This window comes from Pelodiscus sinensis, chromosome 4 (genome assembly GCF_049634645.1).
Source record: "Pelodiscus sinensis isolate JC-2024 chromosome 4, ASM4963464v1, whole genome shotgun sequence".
Taxonomy (NCBI): Eukaryota; Metazoa; Chordata; order Testudines; family Trionychidae; genus Pelodiscus; species Pelodiscus sinensis.
This window is the reverse complement of record NC_134714.1, coordinates 50,034,401-50,059,990: the sequence shown is the minus strand read 5'-3', so window position 1 is coordinate 50,059,990 and position 25,590 is coordinate 50,034,401. Positions and strand designations below refer to the sequence as shown.

Here is a 25,590-nt window from a genome sequence, read left to right as displayed (position 1 = left end):
TAAAAATATGGATACAATGAGCATCCTTAAAAACTTGTGATTTATGCAAGGTTAACTCATTATTTGTAATTTTTCATATCCTTACTATGTTGGAATGTTGTTTAGTTATCTCGAGCAACTGGCAAGCAAGCCTCGCCAAAAGTTAGCCCAATGTCTACAATTTTGTCTTTTGTCCATACTGAAGTTATGAAAAAATTCATTTGTCACTAAGAACCAGTTCCTGCTCTTCCTCTTCTCAAGTCAATGGAAGTTTTGCCATTGACTTCAATGAGAAGAAAATTGGGCCCTAAAGGAGAATAATAGGTTTAAAAAAATGAAACTGATTGATACTGGCAATAACTAAAAAAATATGACTGGTCATCAGATGGTCTTTGTTGCTCACTAACCTGTGATATGTTTCAGTATGTAAAATTAATCTCTGGTTTCTTTATCTAATACGTTAGAAAATTCTAGGAGAGAAGATTCAAGACCCAATGGTAGGGCACAGTGGGGCAGGTCCACGTGACCTGCTTTCGCCAGAAAGTGGCAGCCTAGTAAGGCGGCTGGAGGTCAGGATCAAAGAGCTGAAAGGGTGGCTGAGAGATACAGAGCTTTTCATCTTCAATTCCTGTCTGAGACAAGAAAACGAAGGAACAATGACTGCTGAGAAACAACTGCAATATTTTAAGGTAAAAAAGCCATAGTTTTGATAGAGAAATCTCTCTTACTGGTTAGATAAAATATGTATCGGGTAATGATAATACAATATATGTACATACGTAATCATACATTCACATTTATACTGCATTTATATAAGTGTACATTTAATGTACAACTTATTAGATAAGTTATTTTTTACAGTAAAACTTTAAAGGGATACTCTCTGTCATTGAAATTTGAAAAGCAATTTGTGTCTTATTTTACTTGACTATAAACTTGGTTTTGTTATAAATGATAACATTGTGTATTGCAGTATCTACATTGAGCCATTAAGTTCGTTAATTGTATAACAATCCAGTTTAATAGACATGAGATCTGAGTCTTCTCTCACATAAGGCAGGAGTAGCTGAGTATTGAAGTCAGTAGTCCCATTGGTGTAATCCTGGTGTAATCCTGGTATAAGTGAGAGAAAAATCAGTCTTTGGCCAAGTCTGTACTTATGCGCTGGAAATTCAGTTTAGCGAGTCTATTTAAGAACTGTTAAATCCAACACTGATGGCACCTGCGGTTGGCACTGATACTCCTCATAGTTAAAAGGAGTAAGGGAAACCGACAGAAGCATTTGCCTCCCATTGACCTTCCACTGTGAAGATGGTGCCAAGTTTAACTTAAGGTATGCTGACTCTAGCTACATTGTTGACGTAGCTGGAATCAACATACCTTAAACCGACCTTCCAGGTCTAGGATAGATCTGGCCTTATTGACTATATACTCAACATGAGATTGGCCACAATCTAGTCTTGAACTAGGACTGGTGACCGGGGATGTAATTTTTCACCTTTGTCATATTCAGACCATTACCACTTTTGCTACTGTTGTACGGACATATTTTATTGTTCAACTCTCAAAGAGCAGTGAAACAGTTTCAGAAGGAGTATGGTTGTGTTAATAAACCTCTGATTTATAACAATGCAGATTTGGCATTTTCTGAAGGTCTCAGTATTGCCATATGAAGAGAGATTTAAAATATTGGGACTTTTCAGTTTAGAAAAGAGGAAACTAAGTGGGGGAGCAGAATATGATAGAGGTATATAAAATCATGAGAGGTGTGGAGAAAGTGAATAAAGAGAAGTTAATTTCATGTTCTCATAATTTCATTTGGTGACCCCTAGTTTTTATGTTAATAGGTGGCAGTTTTAAAACAAACAAAAGGAAGTTTTTCTTCATGCACCCATGAAACTCCTTGCCACAGGATGTTGTGAAGACCAGGAGTTGTTTGGTTATTTGTTGTCTATTTTCTGGCAATAGACAAAAACAAATATTCATGCTGATAATTTTTATTTTATAATTGGATTTAATGATGATGAAATATTATTGATGGACCTGCAGACCTTCACAATAATACATGCAAGTTGTTAATAAGAATGGTTGAGTGCTCACTTGTATTGAAAATCAAGTCATTTATTTATGTGCCTAACTGTGAGCTTTAGGAGTCTGAGTTCACTCAGCCATAGCATATATAGATACCTATATGCTAGTCCTGGCATCTGGAATGGACACACAAATTGTGAAAATGAAATAAACCTTTTATTTAAAATGTATACATAATGATGTCATGCAAAGAGAGCTACTGATATTAAACAGTGTGGCGCTATTACCTATGATGTAAGCAAAGCACCTCATTACATGGTTGTTTAGCTATTAATAACATTGTATAAACATCAAATTATTTTCAAAATGGTAACCATTAGAGGAAAAAATAAGAACATCTAAAATAGGGTAGTGATAGAGATGTAGCCGTGTTAGTCTGGGGTAGCTGAAGCAAAATGCAGGACAATGTAGCACTTTAAAGACTAACAAGATGGTTTATTAGATGATGAGCTTTCATGGGCCAGACCCACTTCCTCAGATCAAATAGTGGAAGAAAGTAGTCACAACCATATATTTTTATTTGGTATATATGGTTGTGACTACTTTCTTCCACTATTTGATCTGAGGAAGTGGGTCTGGCCCATGAAAGCTCATCATCTAATAAACCATCTTGTTAGTCTTTAAAGTGCTACAATGTCCTGCATTTTAAAATAGGGTAAGAAAACATAACTTTATCATTTTATCTTAAAATCATCTTTGTCTCGTTAAATCTGAAATCCACCATAAGTAAGTTTTCCAGTCTCCACTAACCTCCTCGGGGGAGTGTATAAAAGAGAAAATTGATATAATTAACAGTGCTGAAATGAATAATCCATATATTTGAAAGAGAACATTTAGAACATTTTCAGAAACATTTAATATGCCACTAGTAGGTAAACCTACTACCATTTCGTTGACTTACTTTCCACTTAACTAAGAGATTAACCTTTTTACCATTGTTCATTATAGTAAGTAAACCATTATTTCTTAATGGAAATTTATTGTCCTATACAGATTACAGCTACTGCACACAGAGAAATACTCCATTTTAATAAAATAAATGTAATAGTGCTTTTGATTTTTATTCTGCAGCATTACATTTTAAGTTGTACATATGATCAGGAAAATTTTTTATTTCATTTTGAAATTGTTTTCTTTCTGTTTTTATTTGAAGAAAAGGTTGAATATTATAGGTAAATCTAGTGGGAACATAAGATGGGAACACTAAGGCACGTAAGACATGTTTCATTCACTAGTAGACAGCTATTTTAACTTTTTTCTTTTATGAAAATTAATATTGGCTCTGATTAATGTAGGTGTTTTATTAAAGTGTGAACTGCTACACATTTTCTTTTGGAATACTGCTGTGCAATAATAATGCATTGCATTTTTCTAGCACTGTCCACCCCCAGATCTGTCTATGCAGTACGAACATTAGTACTAAACCTTGTTGTAGCTATTGTTTCCCCCTTCTTTAGAAATGGGGGAAATGAAATGCAAAGAGTATCTTCACAACTTCTCTCAGAAGCTCTATGGCCAGGGCAGAACCCAGCTTTTCCAAAGTCAGGGCCCTTTACTTTAACCACACGACTGTCTCTTTCTTGCCTCTTTATATAGTCCTTACGTGGTGACAAAAGACTGTTTCTGGTGTTGCTGTTTGTTCTGATGTAAAATTCCATTTTGGCTGGATACAATTCTTCAGTTTTCCTTTATTGTTATTAGAATAAGTGCTAGCTGCTGTCATCATTTGCTATACTGTGTGTGATTATTTTGTTATATATTTTTCAGAGTAACAAAATCATCTGATATATTCTGGTCAGCTCAGTATTCTGTATGTTGCACTAGACACTACTGTTTTGGAAACCCAGATTTAAGTGCATACTTGATCACTTCCTCCATCAGATTGCAGGGCCAGATGCCGCTACAAACATTTTTCACACTGCTCCCAAATGATAAGAATGAACTTCATTTCAATCTACAGTTACACTTACTGACTCAAACAATGAGGAGTCCTGTGGCACCTTAGAGGCTAACAGATTTATAGTTATACTTACTGGCTGATCAACAATGATGTTAAGTGAGCTTGCAAACACAAATTAGCCTAGCCTGCTACAGGGAGGAAAGTTATATTGACAGGAACCTTGTATGCAACGAAGGGGCTATAGGATAGACAGGGGTGTTTCATGTTCTTGGACGTTAACACAGGCCTTCTCTCCTGCTGTGTAGGACCTTTGATTTCAGATTTTTGCTAAGACCAGCCATTAAAAAATTATTAATTAGAACCTCAAAATTAAGAGTGACTTAAAAATCATGATTTTTTTAAAATATAAATGTGGGCTGTTTGATTGCTCTTCTAGTGTTGAAGCTTTTAGGGTTCACAATTTCAACCTTTTCTTTGCAACGCTGAGGACCAGAAACATATTATTTTTAAATGAAACAGGAGACGTTCATATAAACACATAGCTCTATGACTGGGACTTTAACAAACAGACCTAATATCCATAAGACTTACAATTAAGTTGTATGAGTTGGCAACACTGATTTCCTAACTTAATAGTGTTGCCTACAGCTGGGAAAGGCAATATGGGGTGAATAACAATTTTGAGAGGAAAAGAGACCTAGAGCAGGAAGGGGTAGGGAGTGAAAATGAGGAGAGGAATGTGCATTCTTTAGTGACAGGTTTTTTTTGTAAATCTTATTGTATGAGTGTAGTCAGTGCAGAGAACTGTGTGAATTACTGGCTAGCAAAGAGGATTGACCTTATATTGACAAAACTATGCTGCTTTTTTTCCCTCCAAAGAAAATCCTTTCCCAAAGAGAGAGGGAGGCTAATTACTTAGTCATACATTCACTGTATTTCATAACAAAACTCATCCAAGGATTCAGTTCAAGAGAAATGATCCATCATGAGCCAAAAAAGACAGTGGGTATGGTCTCGCCTCACAGCCAGTCTATTCAAGGACAAGCTTGGACTTGCTGGAATTTCTCTTGTCTCAAAATCCACTCAAGCAGCAGTGGATAAGCTGCTATTGCATGTTGCCAGTCAACCTTAGAAAGTGCCCTCCATCTTTCTTCTGGGTTATAATAGCAAAGCCTGTGTCACTTGAGATGCCCATAATAACACATTTCTTAAAGTTTTGTAATCTAATTTAATAAAAACCAATAAATAATGGACACAATGAAAAAAAGCTGGTTCCTAAAGTTAGGTTCCTAAATCCATACTCAGGCCCTTAAAAATATATATATATTGTGGCCTGATTGTCAAAGGTGCTGAAAACCTGCAGCTCCCACTGGCTTTAGTGTGACAGGTGGATGCTCAGCACTTCTGAAAATTAAGGCAAATATTTGAAGTTTTGGCAAATGTTTTTTTTCATTATGCATTCCTAACTGTCCATGAGTAGTGTTTGTTTCTATTTACATTCAGATTTTCTCTGTAAAGTTGGTGAACTCTCAGTTGCCATTAAAACCACGGATTCTGAGAATATTTCATGGAACTTGTGACTAAGCATTCCAGCTATTGCCACATAAATATTTTTTAATTTTTTGTTTAGGGACATCTCTTTGCTCTCTATCTCTAAAGCCACTAAACTTTTTATTGAAACAACATATATTGCAATGGGAAGCTAACCATCAGTTAGTCACTTTCTGCTTGTAACTATCTGCAAGTGTTGCCCAATATTAAAAAAAATCAGTTAAACAAAAGTCCATAGATAAAACTTAAACCATATTTGGATAAGCCATAAAATTGTAGCTACCATTAAATTTTTATTTAAAAGGAAAAGCCAGCAACATGGATTTACATAATGTAAGGAACCCAAGATGTGAAACTGAGGACATACATTTGCAATCCATCAGTTCAAATAAAATTTTCATTCTGAAAGTTGGAAGGCAGTGCCAAGACATTGGAGAAATGTGTGAACTGTGCCAGCAATCAATTTTGCCATTTTATTCTGGATCTATTACTATTTCTGTAACAATACTGCTGGTAGAGTTTCAAGAAAAAAACTACAGAAATTCAGTGTTGATGTAACAAAAGCATGCAAAACAGTTTCCAAATCAGGGAGGCTTTAATCCTTTCTACAAATCTAAAATGATGAAAAAAACCTGTTGTAGTAATTTTAAATTTTTTATCAGTGCAGAACTGTCCAAAGTTCCAAATCTTTTCACAGATGATAAAACCTTTACTTAGGTTTAATTGGCTTAAACTTTAACAAGCTGGAAGACATCCAGGGTGGGGCTGTATGAAAAATTCCCTGATTAAGGTCACATTCAAAAGGAGATACAACTGGGGTGTCATTTACCAAACAATGAAGTACCCCATGTGAGGGGGTTTTACATCCATAGTAAGGCAACATTTATATAGTAAGTGAGAAGAAAGTGGGTACCCAATCTTGTGACATTACTTTGCAATGTAATGAGACAGATGCTGAATGATTTTTGCCAAAAATGTGAGATTCTGCAACTGACCTTGAGAAGCATAGATGTTTTCACATCTCTAAGTGACAGGTTAATACTCTAATTATTGCTATTCAAGAGCTCACTTTGTGCTTCAGGTAGGTTTTCCCAGTTGGAGCCACAATCATATGAATTCCTGCGAAAGAAAAAAAAAATTCTACCTGAGACTGCAGCCTTTACCACCATATTCTGTTTGGATTGTGAATCTTGACCTGTGGATAGTCTGTTTGTGCTCTCTTTTTTTCTGATCCTCACATTTTCAGTATTCAGAGGTTAAAATTAGTATGCCAATCTGTCCCTGATTCACTCTGATCATGTGTCTCCTTTATACTAGCTCCCCTGACAAAACAATGGTCCACAAAGATAGAAGATCCAGTCACCAAGAAATTCCCACCACATATGTGGAGTGCTCCATGTGGTATAGTGGAAGTGTAAATAATTCTCCTCTAGCCTACTTCACTGTGCTTGGATTCAGAAGCAGTCAGACTCAAGTTTAGGTGTCCATGAGGCACCTGACTCCGCTTCCCACCTTGAGCAGTGGGCAGCAGAGCAGGCAAAGCCCCCACAGCCTGACCCCACTCTCTGGCTGGAGCTGCGCAAGTCCAACTGCCCCAACCCTATTCCCCAGAGGGAGTGCCAGGCAGATCGAGACTAGCCCCAAATCCCAATCCCGAGCTGTAGTGCCAGGTGCGGGGATAGTGCAGATGGGTGCACTTTTCTTCTTCACCTCTCAGCACCCAGGGTGCTGGAGGTAGGAAAAGATGGCCCTGGTGGCCTTCGGGGTGGGTCCTTGAGTGAATCCTACGCTGTGAGGGGATTTGGGAGACAAAGGCTGTAAGGAAACTACTGTTTCCTCACCCTTCTCAAATATATTAACTGTAAAGATTGCCTAGTTATTAAGAGGGTGTCCCAGCCATTCAGGGTATAACACCAGGGAATCTGTCATGCAAAATGGAACACAGTTCCTTTCCCAGCCTTCTCTACTATGAAAAGCCAAAGAAAGCTAGGGTGTGTTGTGTACAGACCCCTCCAAAATAGGTCAGAAGTTCTCTTAGAGGGACAGACGTGGAGAGGACTTATTCATAGGCTCTTGGCTAGCTTTGCATTCTTTGGGAGAGTCAGATACTTGCCTCCTGCCCCATACCATCACCACTCTGGATGTCTTTGAAACCTTGGATTTTCCACCTATAGCTCCTGTATCTATACACATTATTGACTTCTCAGGCCTTTCATCTGCTGCTGCATGAGGATCTGTTTACTGAAAAATACAGATACATTCTCTTCTAACATCATCAGCAGGGTGAGACTTACTCCAGCAACCACAAAGGATAAAGGAGGTATAAAGGAGAGCAAAATGAAACACACAAACCCCCTCTCTGAAAATAGATCTATCTATATTAATTTACAGATTTTTAAAAGGGAGAGTCAGTGATTTGGCTCAACTCTAAGGTTGAGTTTCTTTGTTTGTGGGATAGAAAAAACAAGTAGAGATAAAAATGGAAAAGTCTGAGATTTGACAAAATTTAGTTACTATCTCCATTCAGGCCCACTCAGGATACATCTACAATGCATGGTTATTTAGGGATACCAGAGGTACCCCGAAATAGCTACCCTGCGTCTATACAAACCACCCGTTATTTCAGTATCCTGGTAACCCTCATTCCATGAGGGTTGAGGGATGTCTCGAAATAGCACGTTATTTCAAAATTTCTGTGTAGATTCACCAAATTTTGAAATAGCCTATTTCAAATAGATTTGAAATAAGATATGCAATTTGCATAGCGCAAATTACGTATCTTGTTTCAAGCTTAGGGTGATATGTGGATGCACCCTTAGTTACCATTGAATATGATAACATGATTGACTTGGTTGTCTATAACGTCCCCTTTGAAGCCATTGACCTGCATTTAATCATATCACTTTCAGTGGATTATTGAGCCTCTAGAGCAGGATACCCAATTTTGGAAGCCCCGGGGGCCACAATGACACACACAGCACATGCTGAGGGCCTGAAAATACTGATGGGCTTCAATACAAAGACTAAGGCAAGACTATACAACACACGGGCTTCATTTAAGTCAGTTTTGCTGAAATTAATAAAATGCAATATTTACCCAATTTCCACCCATATGACAGCACTTTTAATGAGCAATGACAGTCAAGGAATTTAACTACTAAAATGCATATCAACAGAAGACTGCTATATTGACTCCTTTTTTTTTTTTTTGGCTCCTACATGTGGGCCACATATTGAGCCCCACGTAAATCCAAACCACACTGTGGGTCACAAACAAATGGGCCACAGGCCGCGTGTTGAGTAGCTCTGATCTGGAGCCATTAATTCTTACTAAAGAGAGTTTCTTTGAAACTGGTGGATCATTGACCATGAAGAATGTAATAGATCTTATGTCACCATAATGATTTATTGTCTATGCAACTTTCACACATTTATAAGAAGTCTACATCAGAACATTTGTATATAAGTGGTTTAATAGGGATGATAAATATTCAGTACTCAGACCAGAATTAGGCGCTAGATTATTGAATTTGATATTAAATTGAGTTACCCAGCTCTTTACTCAATGTTTCCCAGGTTTAGTCTTACCTGGGAGTTAGCAGAACACTGCCCAACCGGGTGTATTAATATGGACTGTATAAATACCCTTATTTTACTCTACCAGTAATCCCATTTATTTTATTGGCATTATTATTAGAGAATAGTCTAATTTCATGTGAATAAGGATATTAGAATCAGCTCCTCTATAAAAAACATTTATATTTGTGCTAAAAGACCATACTTTATAGTCTGAAAGATTATTTCATCCCCTATGTTTATATTGATTAAACGTCACAAAATATTGCACACCACAAATTGGAGATGACAATCTGAAAGCGATGGCACTCTCTGGCAACATATTATTAGAGGAATGAACCAGACATGGCATAATGTCTGGAAGAAACCACAGGTAATAAAGTTTCAGTTAAGCATTGTGACCTCAGTCCCAGTACACACATGCTAATGAGATAAGAGATCGTACCTTCCTGAACAACTTCCTTCTCACTTCCACCTACAGGAAAATCAAGCCACACCTTTACCTAGACTAACTCCTCCTCTGACTAGAAATGGAAGAAAATAGTTTCAACAGAGCTGTAGAGGCAAAACATTTCACAGCTGATTTTTCTCTATACTGAATGGGAAATCACAGAAAGGAGACCTCACACCACTTGTTCCCATCCTCTAGGAAAGGAGAGACTGAAAAGAGAAGGTGTCTCTTTAGCCTGACTCTTATTTTTTTCTGATGAAAATAATTGAAGTCTGTGAGTTTTGTTAAGGGCCTAGCTTAAGAAGCCTCAAAAAAATGTTATATAAATATGGGCAAGATAAGACACAAAGTGAGAAAATATTTTATTTAATGATTATTCATCTTTTCATTTTAGATGAGATAACCCTTTGGAGTAAGACTAGGAATAACTTTCCAGAAAGAAGGGCTTGTTGTCACTGCATTCACAGATAGAAATGAAAGCCTCTAGCAGAAAATACATGGATATCCTCTAACACTAAAATGGATATCATTTGTTAGGAGTGAAGATGGTGTTATTTTCAACCTATCTTTTTGTTCACCCAGGTTTAAAGTTGCCTCACTGGTATGACAAAAAACCCAAAGGAAATGTATTTTCCCTACCCTAGCTGTTTTTATTTTCCTCTTCCTGCCTCCTTGGCCACTCGTAGGTCCCTAAAAAAGATTAAATTCATTTTTCTTCTCTATACTCTGCTTTCACATCTGAAGTAACACCAGGAAGTTTGTCTTATGTTGTTCAAAGGGAAGAAGCACTCAGTGCTTTGGGGAATGTATGACCATTTCATGATAGACAAGGAAAATATACCAGCATAGAAACTCTGGAAGTGGTATTTTAAGGAGGGCAGGAGTAGGCAAACTAGCAACATCTGTTACAGCTATTAGCATACAAATCGGACCTCCCTTGTCTGGTACCCTCAGGATCTGAGTGGTCCCGAACAAGAGTTTGCTGGATGAGGGGAGGTCAAGTTTCCCTATCCGGTGGTAGGCTCTGCTTCCGAGTAGGGGCTATGCTCCCTGCCACCTGCTGCTGCCCCTAGCTCCCATCCCATGGTGCCAGCTGTTACAAGAGGCTGCATCGTCCACCCCACCAGCTGTGGACAGGGGCCAGCCCCGCTGTCTCCAGCCCCAGCAGTGGCTGCACACCTGCCACCACTACCACGATGCTGGTCTGAGCTGTGTGCCCACCTGACTCCGGTGCCATCCGGGACTACAATCCTGCATCATGCCATCCCTGACTGAGGCTGTGCTTCTGCACTCCTCGCCACAAGCCCTGCTACCTCCAGCCCTGGCTGGGGCTGTGTTCCTTGCTGCCAGCCCTGGCCAGGTCTGTGCTTTCCCCCACACTGGCCCCGCTGTGGCTGGGCTCCCCACCACCAGCCCATCCCAGGCTATGATTCTGAACCTGGACAGCTGGGACTCTCTGGTCCAGCAATATCTGTGTCCCTATTGGACCATGGATGTTGCCAGACCAAAGAGTTACGGATTTTAGAGATTCAGCCTGTACTTTCATGCACTCATGCTATATAAATCTTTAACAATAGTGTATATTTGGGCCTCTAGGAGGATACTGGGTTTTAAATGCTGAGTCATCACAATCCTTTTTCATTAAAGTTGAATGAACACAAGTACCAGTATATGTATCAGTATATATCAAATATACAATAGTCAGAGCAATGGAGGGTTGTTTATATCTTAGGTATGATGCTTGTTGACATGAGACCTACATTTCAATTCAAGTTTTAACTCCAGAACTCAAACCAACTGGTTATAAACCTAGCTCAAGTTTCAGATTTATAATTCCAGATGCCTCCAGGTGAATATAACGTGATGTTAAGGTTTCATTACCAAAGATGTACACAGCATGTCTGGGTCTTGCCCTTCTGATGCTACCTCTATTTCTTTAGAATATTTTGCAAAAAATGTAACATTTTCCACTACATAGTTCAAAATGTCTCCCCTGTTTTCATTGCGAAGAAAATCTTCTGAGATGTAAACGCAAAGAGGACAGAAAATGGAAGTGTTTGGAAATGCAAACAGTGTCATAGAGTGGGAAAATGGCTTCTTCCATTACCTCCTTTCTTCCCCACAAATTATTTGCCAAGGGGTACCTGGAGCCAGCTTAACCTACAAATCAGTGTGTTATAAATAAATTCTAAAAACTTTTAATATAAAAATGAATGCTAATGAATGCTTTCTCTTACCCACAAAGAAAAATAAGGGCTCAGAAGACATGTTTCATACTTCAGTAACAGTCACATTTACATCGAACACCATTTTTTTTTTTTTTTTGTTAAAAGTTACCTTTCTGTAATTGCAGACTAGTTGAGACTTTAGATAGCAGCATCTTTACAATAATGGACACTTTTTAAACAGATTATTGCCAAAAGTGCATTCTTTATTCCAGGGAGACACTGTAATAGATACCAGCATTTTAGTAATGATAAAAGCAATCTGTAAGCTATTATCGTTTCCTTTAGAGTAACGTAATCTTCATATTGTTTTATAGGTCTGGAATTTTAATAGTGTTTTTAATTTAGAACAAGTATATTACATATTATTAATTACATGTGAATATGAACTACATATCAGGCGAGTGAACTATTTTCTTAAAAATAAATATATTTAAAAATATTTAACCCAGCATAAAAAGTGGCACAAATAAATTAAAGAATGTCACACAGAGATGATAACAGTTTTCATGGAGTAAGCCTAGGAGAAGCAGCAATTCTAGATTCATTGCTGGGATTTGTTTCATTTTCCAAACTTCAGGAGACAAGTTGGAAGGTACTGCTTTTATTCCCTAAAAATGTGCATCTTATTAAATGTGAGTGATCTGATTGAAGTAAGCTGTTGATTTTCATATGTGTATCTTTGGAAGAAAGTTCAACATGGGAAATACGGATTTATTTTTAAAGAAATGTGAACAGTTTCCAAAGTTGTCAGGGAAATACTTCACTGATCAGAGAATCTTAGAGAGATGTGTGCAGCATAGCAATGTAATGGCCTCTAATGCTATTTAAAAGTATGGCTTTTAAATAAAGGAAACCCGTTCACTGTTTTTGAAAGAAGTCGTAATCTACTTTAAACTATCATTCCGTTTTTCTGACTTGCAATTAGATGATATTTCCAAAATGTCAATCCCCGATTCTGTTGTGTCCATCATTGTAATAAAATGTGACAGCAAAGATATTATATCAATATTTTTTCCATAATTAGCATTAAAGATCTCACAAGGGTTAAACAGAAAAGTTGTACAAAGGTTTTCCAGTGAATGGGCCTGCAGGCAACATTATGCCTTTAAAATCTTTTAATATAGCCAAGACTGATGACGGCCAGAGACAAATCTATGAGCAAACCCTTTTGGAGAAAATAGTTTTGTGGTGTATGATGTATGTTACGTAAATGAGCTTATTAGGACTCTCATCTATTTTATTATTGGTGCCCAATTTAATAGAGGCATTTAAAAAACAATATATCTGCCTGACTCCTTGAAATGAAGAAGATACATTGATATAATTGAGAGCAAATGATTGCATGTTGTGCCATTTAATCATGTCATTTTTCAATTGCTGTTTTTTGCACTTCACTGCATACTTATAGAATATTTAGCTTCAATATAGATTAAGTCCCACCATTTGCAACTAAGCGGAGATCCTATAATAGGTGACATTTTCTTTTAACCTTGAAATCAGTTAAAACACCCGTGTTTGCCAGTATTTTCTTTAAAAGATGACAAGTCATCATTCACTTCCAGTCCATGGCATTTGGCTTTTTTATTTTGAGGAATTACTTATCACTGCTTGTCCTTTTCATTCACTAATAGAAATGCTTATTTTCAATATTCATGCAGGATGCACAGTTAATTTTAAAACACAAGTTGCTGCACAGCCAAAAGTAGGTGCCAGCTAGAAGACCACTACTGTCATCTCATGGAAAGCTTTGAAAAATAAGATAGTTTCCAAAACAGTGTGTTGGTACATCATTATTTCAACTTCCTGTCCCTCCCCCACTGCTTTCTATTTGGTGATATTTGCATAAAAATAAAGGACCTGACTTCTTATAGCAGTATTTTAGTCTCGTGCCAACTCTGTTGAAATCCATGATGTTACATGGGCCTAAAGCAGATATAAAATGATAAAATGGGCCCAGGACCTTTATTTTGAAGAGTTCATCTGTTCCCACTGTTTGTTCTCCACTTGAAAACATGACTGACTAATGTTATCATTATACTGTGAAAACCAGCAAACATTATAATTGTTTCCATTCACTTTTTTTAGCTAAATTCTGCTAGCTTGGTCTATCTTTAAATATTGAGTTTAAAAAAATAGATATTTTTTACAGTTCGAGTTGTAATTTACTGGGTTTACATTAGATAAGAAAAAATATAAAATGGATATAAAGCCTTTTTCATCAGTGGAGAATCCTGGCAAAAAGTAGGTAAAAACTTCCACTTTGGGCTAGTTATTTCATAATGGTCCTCAGTGTAGTCTTGCACCATCTTCTGAAGCATCTAATACTGACTATTGTCAGAACAAGGAGACAGGATTAGAAAGACTGCTATTCCGATTGGCATGGCAATTCTTCCGTACCTAAAAGTAAAAAGAAACTAAAACATGTAAACTGGCATTCTTCAAATAGCTTTCCTGACTCCAAAGACCTCAGGTGTTTTCAGCTAGATTGGGCCTTGAATTTTCTTTTATTTCTTTGTTCACACACTATAATATTCAGAAGTACAAAGTCAGTCAAACTTTAAACAGGGAAGATAAAAATGACTGAAACATAAAGACCTCATGCAAAGAAATTTCAGTGTGTACTAAAAGTATGTGAAAACACATGTAATTTGTTTTAAAAGGCATCTAAATATTTGTATATGGTAATTCAAATTCTTGCTATAGAAATACAGCTTTGGGATATTACTGTAAGGTGACTGAACAACTGATTGAAAGGCAGTACTCAGAGTAGTTATCAATGCTTTCCGGTAAAACTAATGGGGGCATATTTTAGTGGGGCATCACAGAGGTGGGTCAGTCCTGGATCTGGTCCTATTCAGTATCCTTGGGAATGACTTGGAAAACAGAATGCAGAGTATGTTTATAGTATTTGTAGATAACTGCAAGATGTGAGGGCCTGCAAAGTCTTTCGAGGACAGGAATGACTTCTGTCAAATTAGAGAATTGGTCTGAACTCAACAAGGTGAAATTCAAGAAAGATAAGTGCAAAGTACTTCACTTAGAAACTAAAAAACAAATGAACTACAGCTTGGAAAATAGCCTGGTTAGATGGTGATACTGCAGAACAAATCTAGGGGACATCAATTGTGGATCACATTTGAATATGGGCCAAAAACATGATGCAGCTGCAAAAACTGTCATTCTGAGGTATATTGAGTTTGTTGTATTTCAGACATAGGAGGTAATTGTCCAACTCTACTCGGCACTCTGAGGCCTCAGTTGTAGTATTGTGACTAATTCTAAGCACCACACTTTAGGAAAGATATGGAATAACTAAAGAGTCCAGAGAACAGGAATAAGAATGCTTTACAAGGTTTAGAAAGGTTTACAAGGCTTAGGATGTGGAATTCCCATCATTGCAGGTTCCTACCAACAGTTTAGACAAATACCTATCATTAAGGATAGTCTATGTTTACTTGGTCCTACCACCATGCACAGGACTGGACATGATGACTTTTTGAGATTCTTTCCAGCCCTACATTTCTATGAATCTGTGATATAAAACATTAGACTAACATTGATGCACTGGACAATGACAAACTAAATTTTTCATTTAGTAATTTCCATAATTTCACACTCCATTTTCTGGCTTATTTTTGCAGTTGAAGACTATGCAGTTGTTGAAAAATATTGCTTAGGTCTCAGTTCTGCAAGAAACTTACACAAACACGTAATAGTTCTATTGAATACAAGAAAATTCCTCACACACTTGACTTCAGAATCTGTTAATGTACCTTGTAGAATCAGGGCCTTAGTAGCCAAGCAGTAGTATTCTATCATGCTGTGTGAGAGTATATGGTTCAATCCCTTTTCTCTGAGCCATCCTGTGCACTAGGTTCTGCTCTTCAATTGGGAGTGATCTTTGATGTCATTCAGCAGTGGCCCTTCCAGATGATTTACAGTGTAGTATTATAAGGATGTGAATGGAGTGCAATCCAGCCCTTTTTAGCTGTTAGGTTGATAGCTACAAAGCACTAAACAGAGTTATGCCGAGAGGAAAAAGATCTCCAGGGCTCTGCTGTGATGTACAGGAACCCCTACTCTGGGAAATAAACTACAGACTAGACCAGTGTTTCTCAAACTGTGGGTCCCGGCCCCCCAGGGGTTTGCGAGCAACTTAGAGGGGGGGTCGCGAACAACTTAGAGGGGGATCGTGAGCAACTGAGAGGGAGGTCGCGGTATCACACTGGACTAGACTTCAGAGATTTTCCAGGATACTGGAGGTAACCTGGAAAAGCTCTGCTGTGTCCAAGGAACGCACTTGCTTTCCCCCCACAAAATTCAGAAAAGTAGACACATTTTTTTGGCATCCGTGTAAACCTCATTTGTAGATGGGACTAATGTTGGAAAAGACTCTTTTGGAAGAAAAGCGGGAAAAGATACACAAATTGCGGTTTGCTATTTGCATATCTTTTTCCTACTTTTCTTTGTAGTCTAGACACAGCCTAAGCTGCAAAACATTGTGTGCCTTATTGGGACAATTCAGCCAAGATTGTCAGACATAGGAACCTAAAACAAGACTCCTAATTCTGTATAGAAACCTCTTCCTGATTTTCCAAATGGCTGATTATGAACAGTTTCCACTGAGGGCAGTTGGAATGGTGGGATGTCCAACACTTTTGAAAATAAGGCAGATGCCTAAAAATGGATTTAGTGTTTAAAAGTCCATGCATTTTAGACATCTAGGTTTTAAAATCCTGTTCGTCTTTGCTTTTCTTTTGTTGTGTAATGGCTTCGTTGATTATGAGGTTTTTGTAGAGGCTGCTATCTGAAAATATGTGTTATACCATTTAGATATTTAAAATAAAATAATTGGTGAAGATTTGGAAATCAGAACTGTAGGTGCACAATCACTGTATTCTCAGTTTTTTACATGACCATTCAATTTCAATAGCTGCATACATGGGACATTGTGAGAGATCATGTCAAAGATACAGATAATGACCATTTTTAGCATGATGCACCAACGACCATAAATACCCACTTTGGATTCAATATAGTCTGCAGTTAGACATTGTTTATGTGCCTTTACCTGATTAATAACTCTTATAGAGCTAGAAGACTTACAGTAATTCTTTTCCTTGTTAGAAATGAGTTTTTCATCCTTTTTTAATATAAATCATAACATGTAATAAAGTTGAAACAAAACTACCATAGTTTAATTGTATTGTGTCACACATGTAAATCAAGAATAGTGCTTGTGAAGTTAATGTTATTGTGCTGTTGGAAAGTGAGAGATGAGTTGGTTCCTATATCTCTGCACGCAGATAATACAATGTACAGGGTACAACATCCCACATATTTTAGTTTATGGATGGAATAATCCCAACTTTATCATATATGGGGTTGTAACTGGAGTGTTATAGTTTCCAGCATTTTAGAAGATGTCATCATGATGTACCTCAACATAGGAAGGTGAGATAATGGTTTGGGGCCAAGTTCTCAGCTTCAGTCAAGTTTATTCAGATTTTCATTAATTTAACTGAGATCACAATCTATCTCATAAAAAGCCAGCATATAATGTTGAATTTCTTTTCTTTTGCAGTGCTAAGTAAGACCTTCAACTGTATTTGTACCTAGATTTTTTTTCTGGAGTAATATTGGGCTAATGAACAGCATCAGAAAGGAAATTCATCAGACATGATTACATGAAGAGTTGTGTTGGTATATAGTAATGAACCCTAGGAAAATAAATAAGGGCAAGTTCAGGAAACTTAAGTGAAAATGCAGCACTGGTCTAAATTGAATAATAAAATTCCTGGTCATATTTTGCCATAAATAGTGGTTTGGGAATTTGTCATTCACCTTATTTAAAATTCAGAAATATTGAAGGTACAGAGTTCTCTCATTACAGAAATAATGGAATTCCAGCTATTACAGAGTTAGGGTAATTTAAATAGCTATAGAATGCATTATATCAATAAGTGGAACATCTGTATGAAATGTCCACCTGCTGATATACTACTCAGTGTACTTTACAATGAAATGCACTTAATCATTTTAAGACATCTTCTAATGAAGCCTTATCAGAATTAACATTTTGAATACAAATACTTTTAGGCATTAAAACTCACTCTCTAAATGAGATTGTATTGTCTTGTTTACCCTTGTTGATTAATAAGCAATCTGTTAACTGTTAGAACAGTCAAATTGTGCCAGTAGATTAGTAATTCAGCTATGTTTGTGGATATAATCATCATTTCTTTTGGAGGCATTGAATTAAAAAAAATCACTTGCATGCTTTCAGTGAGCAAAAGAAAGATATATCCTTCTTGATATTTGTACCACTATTTTGCTCAAGTCTTTCAGCTTAGAGTCATTGCCCAAGCACAAATGTCCTTGAGGGCAAATACTGTTTTGATACACATCACTTTTCAACATAGCTTCCCTTTTAAATCCACCCTAATAATGCAGCAACTTAATTCAAATTTTAAAAATATTAAAGTTTTGTCAATCAAGTTTAGAAGGGGTGTCCATCTTAATTATTATTATTTTTCTGCAGTTGGCACTTGTGAACTGCTCTGAAAGTTGTGAGGAGTTTATTTTAAATGTTTTCAAAACAGGAAATTAAAAACAAAATACTTGTTCATTTAGAGAACAAAAATGCTTAAATGAGAGTTGAGATTTTCTCATAGGGTCATCTACTTTTATCTGTGGCGTCCTGCAGAGGAAAACAGATGTTGGCAAATTACAATTAAAATTATCTGGAAAACTCCATTATTACATACATAGTATAAAGTAAGTGCCAGTTAGGAATCGTATATTAGATTCACGGCATGCCTCGAAAGGGTAGATGGTCAAGTTTGAGGCTGAAGGACTCTGCCTCATAGATGCCTAGGCAGTGTGCCCCCAAACCTCATAGAAATAATTTAGAAAGACATTGCAAGTTAATACAATCCTAATGCAATGTTGAGTTTCCATAGACGATGGGTGGGTGTGGAGACTATAGCACTTAAACACGCTATACTGCACAGAATTGCAGCACAGGAGATGCACTACTGGTACTGTTATCTTATGAGATTTCCATTGCATTTGTTTCTTGAGTATATGCAGCATTTCCTGGCCTCAACTGCTGTTTGTCAATAACAAGGCTTGTTCATGGGTTTGAATTGCATGATGAGGTGCAAACTGTATTCCTCTGTTCCACTAGATCTTTCTGATGAAATACCATAGTTGCTATTAAATGCTCATAATTTTGAACATAGTTATCATTACCACCATACTTCTATTTTCATTTCAGCATAAGAAATGCCATAGGACTGTTCTAATCACAAGAAGCCATTTGTAAAGATTGTAAAGAGGACCATTGCACTTCCCTGCTGCACGTTTTTCCTCGGGAGTGTAGCATATGGCCCATCATTTCTAATGGTTCTTCTAAGTAATATATTTTTTCTTTATTTTGATTTTCTAGATCTGCACTGAATTAAACATCGAATTAAACTCTGCCATTTTATGAGCATAGTGTTTATTTGTTTTTTCCTAAAAGAGTCTTTAAATCCATTTTAAAAATTGAATGACTAGAGGTTGGCAGGATAACTAATTTTCAGAAACATGCCCCATTGGAAAAGTGGTTGGGTAGAACTCTGTGCTGTAAATTGTTTGGCATCATTGAAATACATAGCATATGCATGACATTAATTTGAAGAAGACTTCAAGTAGCTTTGCCTCCTCATTGCCATTATTATACCTATCTGTAAGTGCATTACCAGGAAACAATGAATGGAGCACAGACAGACTGTAAGAAGAAGATTGGACACTACAAAGTATAAATTTCACAGTTTAGTTTTTATATATTTGGAGACTACACCGCACTGACTTCTGTCATTTCTCTATCCTGCAGTCTCTCTGCTGCGAGATCAAACAGAGACGACGTGGAGTAGCCTCTGTGTTGCGATTATGCCAGCACCTCCTAGATGACCAGGAGACCTGCCATCTGAGTGCAGATCACCAATCTATGCAGCTGATCATTGTAAACCTTGAAAGAAGGTGGGAAGCCATTGTCATGCAGGCTGTTCAGTGGCAAACCAGGCTGCAAAAGAAGTTGGGAAAAGTCCCGGTGAGTAATGTTTGCTTTAAAGAGGCCTAGTATTGTTTAATTTGTCACATAGAAACCATTATTCCACTGGATGGCAAACATATTCATTTTACAGTGGATTTTCTGACTCAAGATTCCATCACTAATCTTTATAGTTAACAAATAAAGCTTTATTTTTCACAAAACAGTGCTGGGTATGGACATGACTGATTAATAAGATAAAATCATAATATATATGTTCTGTTTGCTGCATTTTTAATCACAAGGGATCTCATCCTGTCAAAGACTGGGCACATTTGACTTCTGTTGAAATCAGTGCAAGTTGAGTTACTTAGCACCTTGTAGGACTGGGTCAATAATAATTTTTTATTGAATATAATACTTCAGAATATTTCTGTACACTGTTTTTATCACCATGCTACCACTAAGTGCATTCTTCACAGAGAACAGTGTTTCCCAGATTGTATGCCTTGGCTTACTAGTGTGCCATGGAATGTTGGAAAAGTCACTTGTGGGGGGAGGGGGAGAACTCATTTATTTAAATTAGTGTCACAACCAAATTGCATTTGTGAAAGGGTTTGTTTTAATAGTTTTACACCGGGAGGTATGCCACATTTCAAAATTGTTATTGAAGTAAGTTTGCCTCAGGCTGGAAAAGGTTGGGAAACAATGACTGAAAACTTCAGGTATATAACAAGTTCGGTACTATTTAAAATATAAGGAAAATGTATTAATCTACTCTTATCTTAGGAAGCAATTCTTAAGAGGCAAAGTATATTACTTATGCTATATATTAAGTGGCATCAATTAGACAGGTCTTGTACAGTATAAAACCATATTGGAATGAGTTAATTGTATTCTGACAATAAACCGTATCCCTACCGTAAGTCCATTAATAGCCATGGATGAATTGACCCAGGATGTCAATTCTGTGTTACTAGCCCAATGCATGTGTTACTAGCCCAATGCTGAAGCATGAATATTGCAACCACAGAAACAATGATGATAATCTGCTGACATGCATCATAAAAATAATAGAACGAATAACATATATTTTAGTTTATATAATTTTTAGGATTATAGTAAATAAAAAGAGACAAAATTACTTGACATCCATCCCTTTCTTGATGATTTAGTGGATAGCAATGAAAGGTTAAATTTTTGGGGGGTGAGGTTGTTTTCTAAACAGAGATAATGTTTTGCAGTTCCATTTAAAAGAAAAACAAAAAGTAATAGATCTCTGAGTTGTATTTTTATATAAATATAGCGCCCAGAAAGTACATGGGATTCTAGTAACCCATCAGAAATCCCTGCTCCCAAGTGTTAATGGTCTAAAAAAAGAAGCGATAAAGTGTGTGGGAAAGGGGGTACTGCACAAAATCAAAGGGGCTGAGGTGATAAATGACTCAAGTCTTGATGTTTGCATGGTTTTTAAAAAGCATTATGTATCCAAAACTATAGCCGAGCACCTTTCTATCTAGCCACTAATTAGTTGGCTTATTTTTATAGGTATTGCAATATAAGTGGGACTTCGGGAAGGAAATGAATGAGGGTAGTGGCCTTATGAGATATTACAGAATGGGTGCTTCTTTGTAGGAGATGACGTGGAAGAAACTAAAGGAGAGAGTTCCTGGAAACGCAGAAAAACAGGGTATCTAAGTTAGCAAAAAGCACTGGAGTAGGGAGGAAGGAACAAGCCAGGAGGAAATGTAGAAGGTGAGAGATGCAGACTTCCAGAGGACTTTGAAGGCAAAGAAAATAAACTGAAACTTGATGTAGAGGAGCTAAGGATACAGCCCTGTTGGACTCACATAGAAAGCAAAATCTGGCAGGAAGAGGACCTGCAAAAGGAGACCCTATTGGAAGTCCAGAGACATAGAAGAAAACCTAAGAAAGGACAGTATCACAAAAGTTAGAGAATGAGAAGATGTTGGAAAGGTAGTCAGGTATTGAGAAGGAGATCAATTGGGTCAAAAGCAGCACAAAGGTTGGTGATCTGAGGCCTCAAAATACACCAAAGAACAGATAAATCAAAATGTCAATGAGAGCATTTTCAACGGAGTATTAGACAAAAACCAAATTGGAGAGGACCCAGGAGGCAGCTGGGTGTAAGGAACTTGAGGAACCAGTTGTAGATGGCACACTTAGGGTTAGATATGAGAGGAAGAAGGGAGCTAAGAGTTGAAGAGGCAAGTAACCAGCTTACTGATGCTTGAATGTTGTGGGGAACAAATCCAAGAGGTTGAAAACAGAAGCAAAGGAAATCAGCAGCAAAACATGGCTGGAGAAATGGGGCACAGTAAACATATGTCTACACAGCAGCATTATTTCAGAATAACTGACATAGTGCATATTTACACAGCAAACCATTATTTCAAATTAATTTTGAAATGGAGGACTTCTTACTCTGACTCCTGTAACCCTCATTTCATGAGAAGTAAGGGAAGTCGATGGAAGAGTGTTCTTCCTTCGACTTCCTGCTTTGTTTATAGCTCCAAAAGCCGAATTAAGCTATTTCGATTTCAGCTATGCAATTGACATACTAACGTTGCATATCTTAATTCGACTTTTACCCTGCTGTGTAGACACGCCCTAAGATAAGGGATTAGAAGAGGATAGCTTGTGACTGGAAAAAGGAAAACAGCAGAACTTTTTCTTTGGGAAAATTTGCATTCAGGGCTTAGAGCCCTTCTCTATTTTTTGAACTATCTGGCATCTGATGTAGGCAATTTGGGAATTTTTTTAATTGTTTGTCTTTATGTTTTTAAATGATAGTTGTAGCTCTAAGAAACCATTACCTGAGTCTGTGGAGTTAAACTGGCTTGTGGAATGGAACTGCTGTAGAGAAATTAGTTGAAGTTTGGAGCTGCAACAGCATGCGTGTACAGTAGCTATTGCAGCACAGAAAAAATGCAGTTTTAAAAGTTCCTGAAGCTCAGTTGCTGGAAGCTGCTGTAATTAAAGTAAAATTACCAGAGAGAGGCTGACCTGGGTTTCAAATACATTTCACTGAGATATGAGCTGCCACAAAGAGGCTGAATGGATTTTTTTTTCATGCTTAAACTTACCGTGAGAAATCCTGGAGGTTACTGAACAGAAGTCCAAGTTTCTTCAGTGAGTGCATATTTTCTCCTCTTTCACGTGAACAGCTGCTGTGTGTAAGCTATTTGCTGTTTGGAGATGCTGTTCTTCTAAATAAGCTGCTATGTGCTAATTAAAGTTTGGCGCTGCGGTTGCAGCAGGAGCAAAGTGAGTCTTGTGGCTCTGTTTGGGATTGAAATCGATTGGGAGCTGAGGTAGAGAAACTGTGCAAGAGCTGTGTGTTACTTGATGTCTGGATGCCATGGAACTTCACAAGCTGCAAGCTGCTTTGTTCCCACTTTGCCTGGGGGAAGCAGAACTTGTGTGCTAGACTGAGTTGTCTGCAACCAGGTAGGGGGTCATACCTTCCTCTCTGCAGAGAAAGGGCAGATATTAAGAATTATCATTTAATTTTCATTTGTGGCAGTATTTCATTTCAGAGTCTCAGGTTGTGGATTTGTTTATAATAAGATTCTATAAACATAGCCAACTCCACAGGTTTCTGAGGTTGATAAACCCAGTTGAATTCTCAGCACTGAAAATGCACCAACCTCTGCAGAATTCTGGGTTCTTGCTCTTACCCAGCCCTGAGTTGGCATGCTATAGCTTTTCCTTTCACTCAGTTCCTGTGTAGTCATTTCTTGGGATGGTCCCAAGATTGCTTCCTCTGCTTCCCCAGCTCTCTGCACTTGATGGTGTGCCAGTCTTGGCACAGAAACAGTATCCCCTGGTAACAAGTCTTTATTTGAGGTTGCCCACAATATACTGTAATTTATGAAAACAAATGAGATGTTTTATACCTCCGATGGCATCTGACTCTCTGACAGTAAATAAGACAGCTGATTATGTTTCCTTACAGAGGTGCGGGAGTTGCTTGCATCTCCCATTCTCCTCCTAATTTATCCTTTATCTTTTTACTCTTCCTTATTATCGTCATTTACTACTTATTTGATTCCTTATCCCCTTCCAAAAGCCATGTTAGAATTAATTACAAGGGCTTGGTGTTTTCTTTCAAATTTCTTCCTTGATGCCCTGAAAAAAAATATTGAATTTTTCATTATCCTTCATTATCACAAACCTACACATAATGAAGAGATATTAGTATGTAATGCAATCACCAAACTCTGGCAAAAGATGACCTTCTCATGAGGCAGAAGTAGCATTATAATTCAGAAACATTTGAAGGGGCAAAAAAGTTGGCTAGGTTAAAAAGAGACTAGGCAAAATAATGATTTAATTTCAAAACAATAAATGATTCCGTGGTCATTTGGCTGAAGAACATAACAGAGAATGGGAAGACATGGATGATTTAACGGACTCTTTATCTTTGCTTCAGTTTTCCCATGTGTCAAATGAGAATAATAATGCCCTACCTCACAGGAATGTTGTGATGCTTAAGGCCATTAGCATTTTAAAGTACTTTGAGATCCTTGGATTTAGCTTAATCCTGTCTCTAACTACTGTCTTTCAGTTAGTCAGTGCTGGAATAAGCTCCAGCATTTTAAAGCAAAATGTGTTTGTCAGTGATTCAGACTGCAAGCTCCATTGCCTCTATATAAATCCATGGTACATCCACATCTTGAATTCTGTGTGCAGATGTGGTCAGCTTATCTCAAAAAAGATACTTTGGCATTGGAAATAGTCGAAAAAGGGCAATAAAAATTATTACGGGTAAGGAATGGCTGCTGTATGAGGAGAGATTAATAAAACTGGGACTTTTCAGCTTGGACAAGAGATGACTAAGAGGGGATATGATAGAGGTCTACAAAATCATGACTGGTGTGGAGAAAGTAAATAAGGAAAACTTATTAACTTGTTCCCATAACACAAGAACTAGGGGTAAGAATGGTGTCACTAGGTTCTGTTTGTCAGAAACTGGGATGGGCAACAGAGGACAGATCATTTGATGATTACCTGTTCTGTTAATTCTTTCTAAGGCATCTGGCATTGGCCACTGTTGGAAGACAGGATACTAGGTTAAATGAATCTTTGGTCTAACCCAGTATGGCCATTCTTATGTTCTCTATTTCTATATGATTCATTAGTTCAAGATTCCTTCATAGTACTCTGTAAATGTTCCTGATCCCAGTGAAAGGACCCGAAGGACCACGTTTGGTGTAAGAAAGGTCTTCATCAGTGTTTTAGATGATGGCATAGAAAGTATGCTTATTAAGTTTGCAACAGCTTTGGAGGATAGGGTCATAATTCAAAATGATCTGGACAAACTAGAGAAATGGTCTGAGATAAATAGGATGAAGCAGAAAAGGATCTAGGGATCATAGTGGACGACAAGCTAAATATGAGTCAACAGTGTGACGCTGTTGCAAAAAATGTAAGCATAATTCTGGGATGCATTAACAGGAGTGTTGTGATCAAGACATGAGAAGTCATTCTTCTGCTCTACTCTGCACTGATTAGGCCTCAGTTGGAGTATCGTGTCCATTTCTGGTCACCATATTTCAAGAAAGATGTGGAGAAATTGGAGACGGTCCAGAGAAGAGCAACAAGAATGATTAAAGGTCTAGAAAACATGACCCGTGAGGTAAGACTGAAGGAATTGGGCTTGTTTAGTTTGGAAAAGGGAAGATTGAAAGGGAACATGATAGAAGTTTTCAGGTATGTAAAAGGATGTCATGGGGGAAGGAGAGGGGGGAATTGT

General features: G+C 37.4%; 1 protein-coding gene across 3 annotated transcripts in view; it reads left to right on the top strand.

The window, feature by feature from the left end:
- AKAP6 (A-kinase anchoring protein 6) overlaps positions 1–25,590 on the top strand; it is a 384,054-nt gene that overhangs the window by 324,447 nt on the left and 34,017 nt on the right. For all 3 annotated transcript variants that reach the window (XM_075926957.1, XM_075926955.1, XM_075926956.1), the window contains 2 exons: positions 444–668; positions 19,656–19,871. In XM_075926957.1, the coding sequence (XP_075783072.1) occupies positions 444–668; positions 19,656–19,871 (441 nt within the window). The remainder of the gene's footprint in view (positions 1–443; positions 669–19,655; positions 19,872–25,590) is intronic.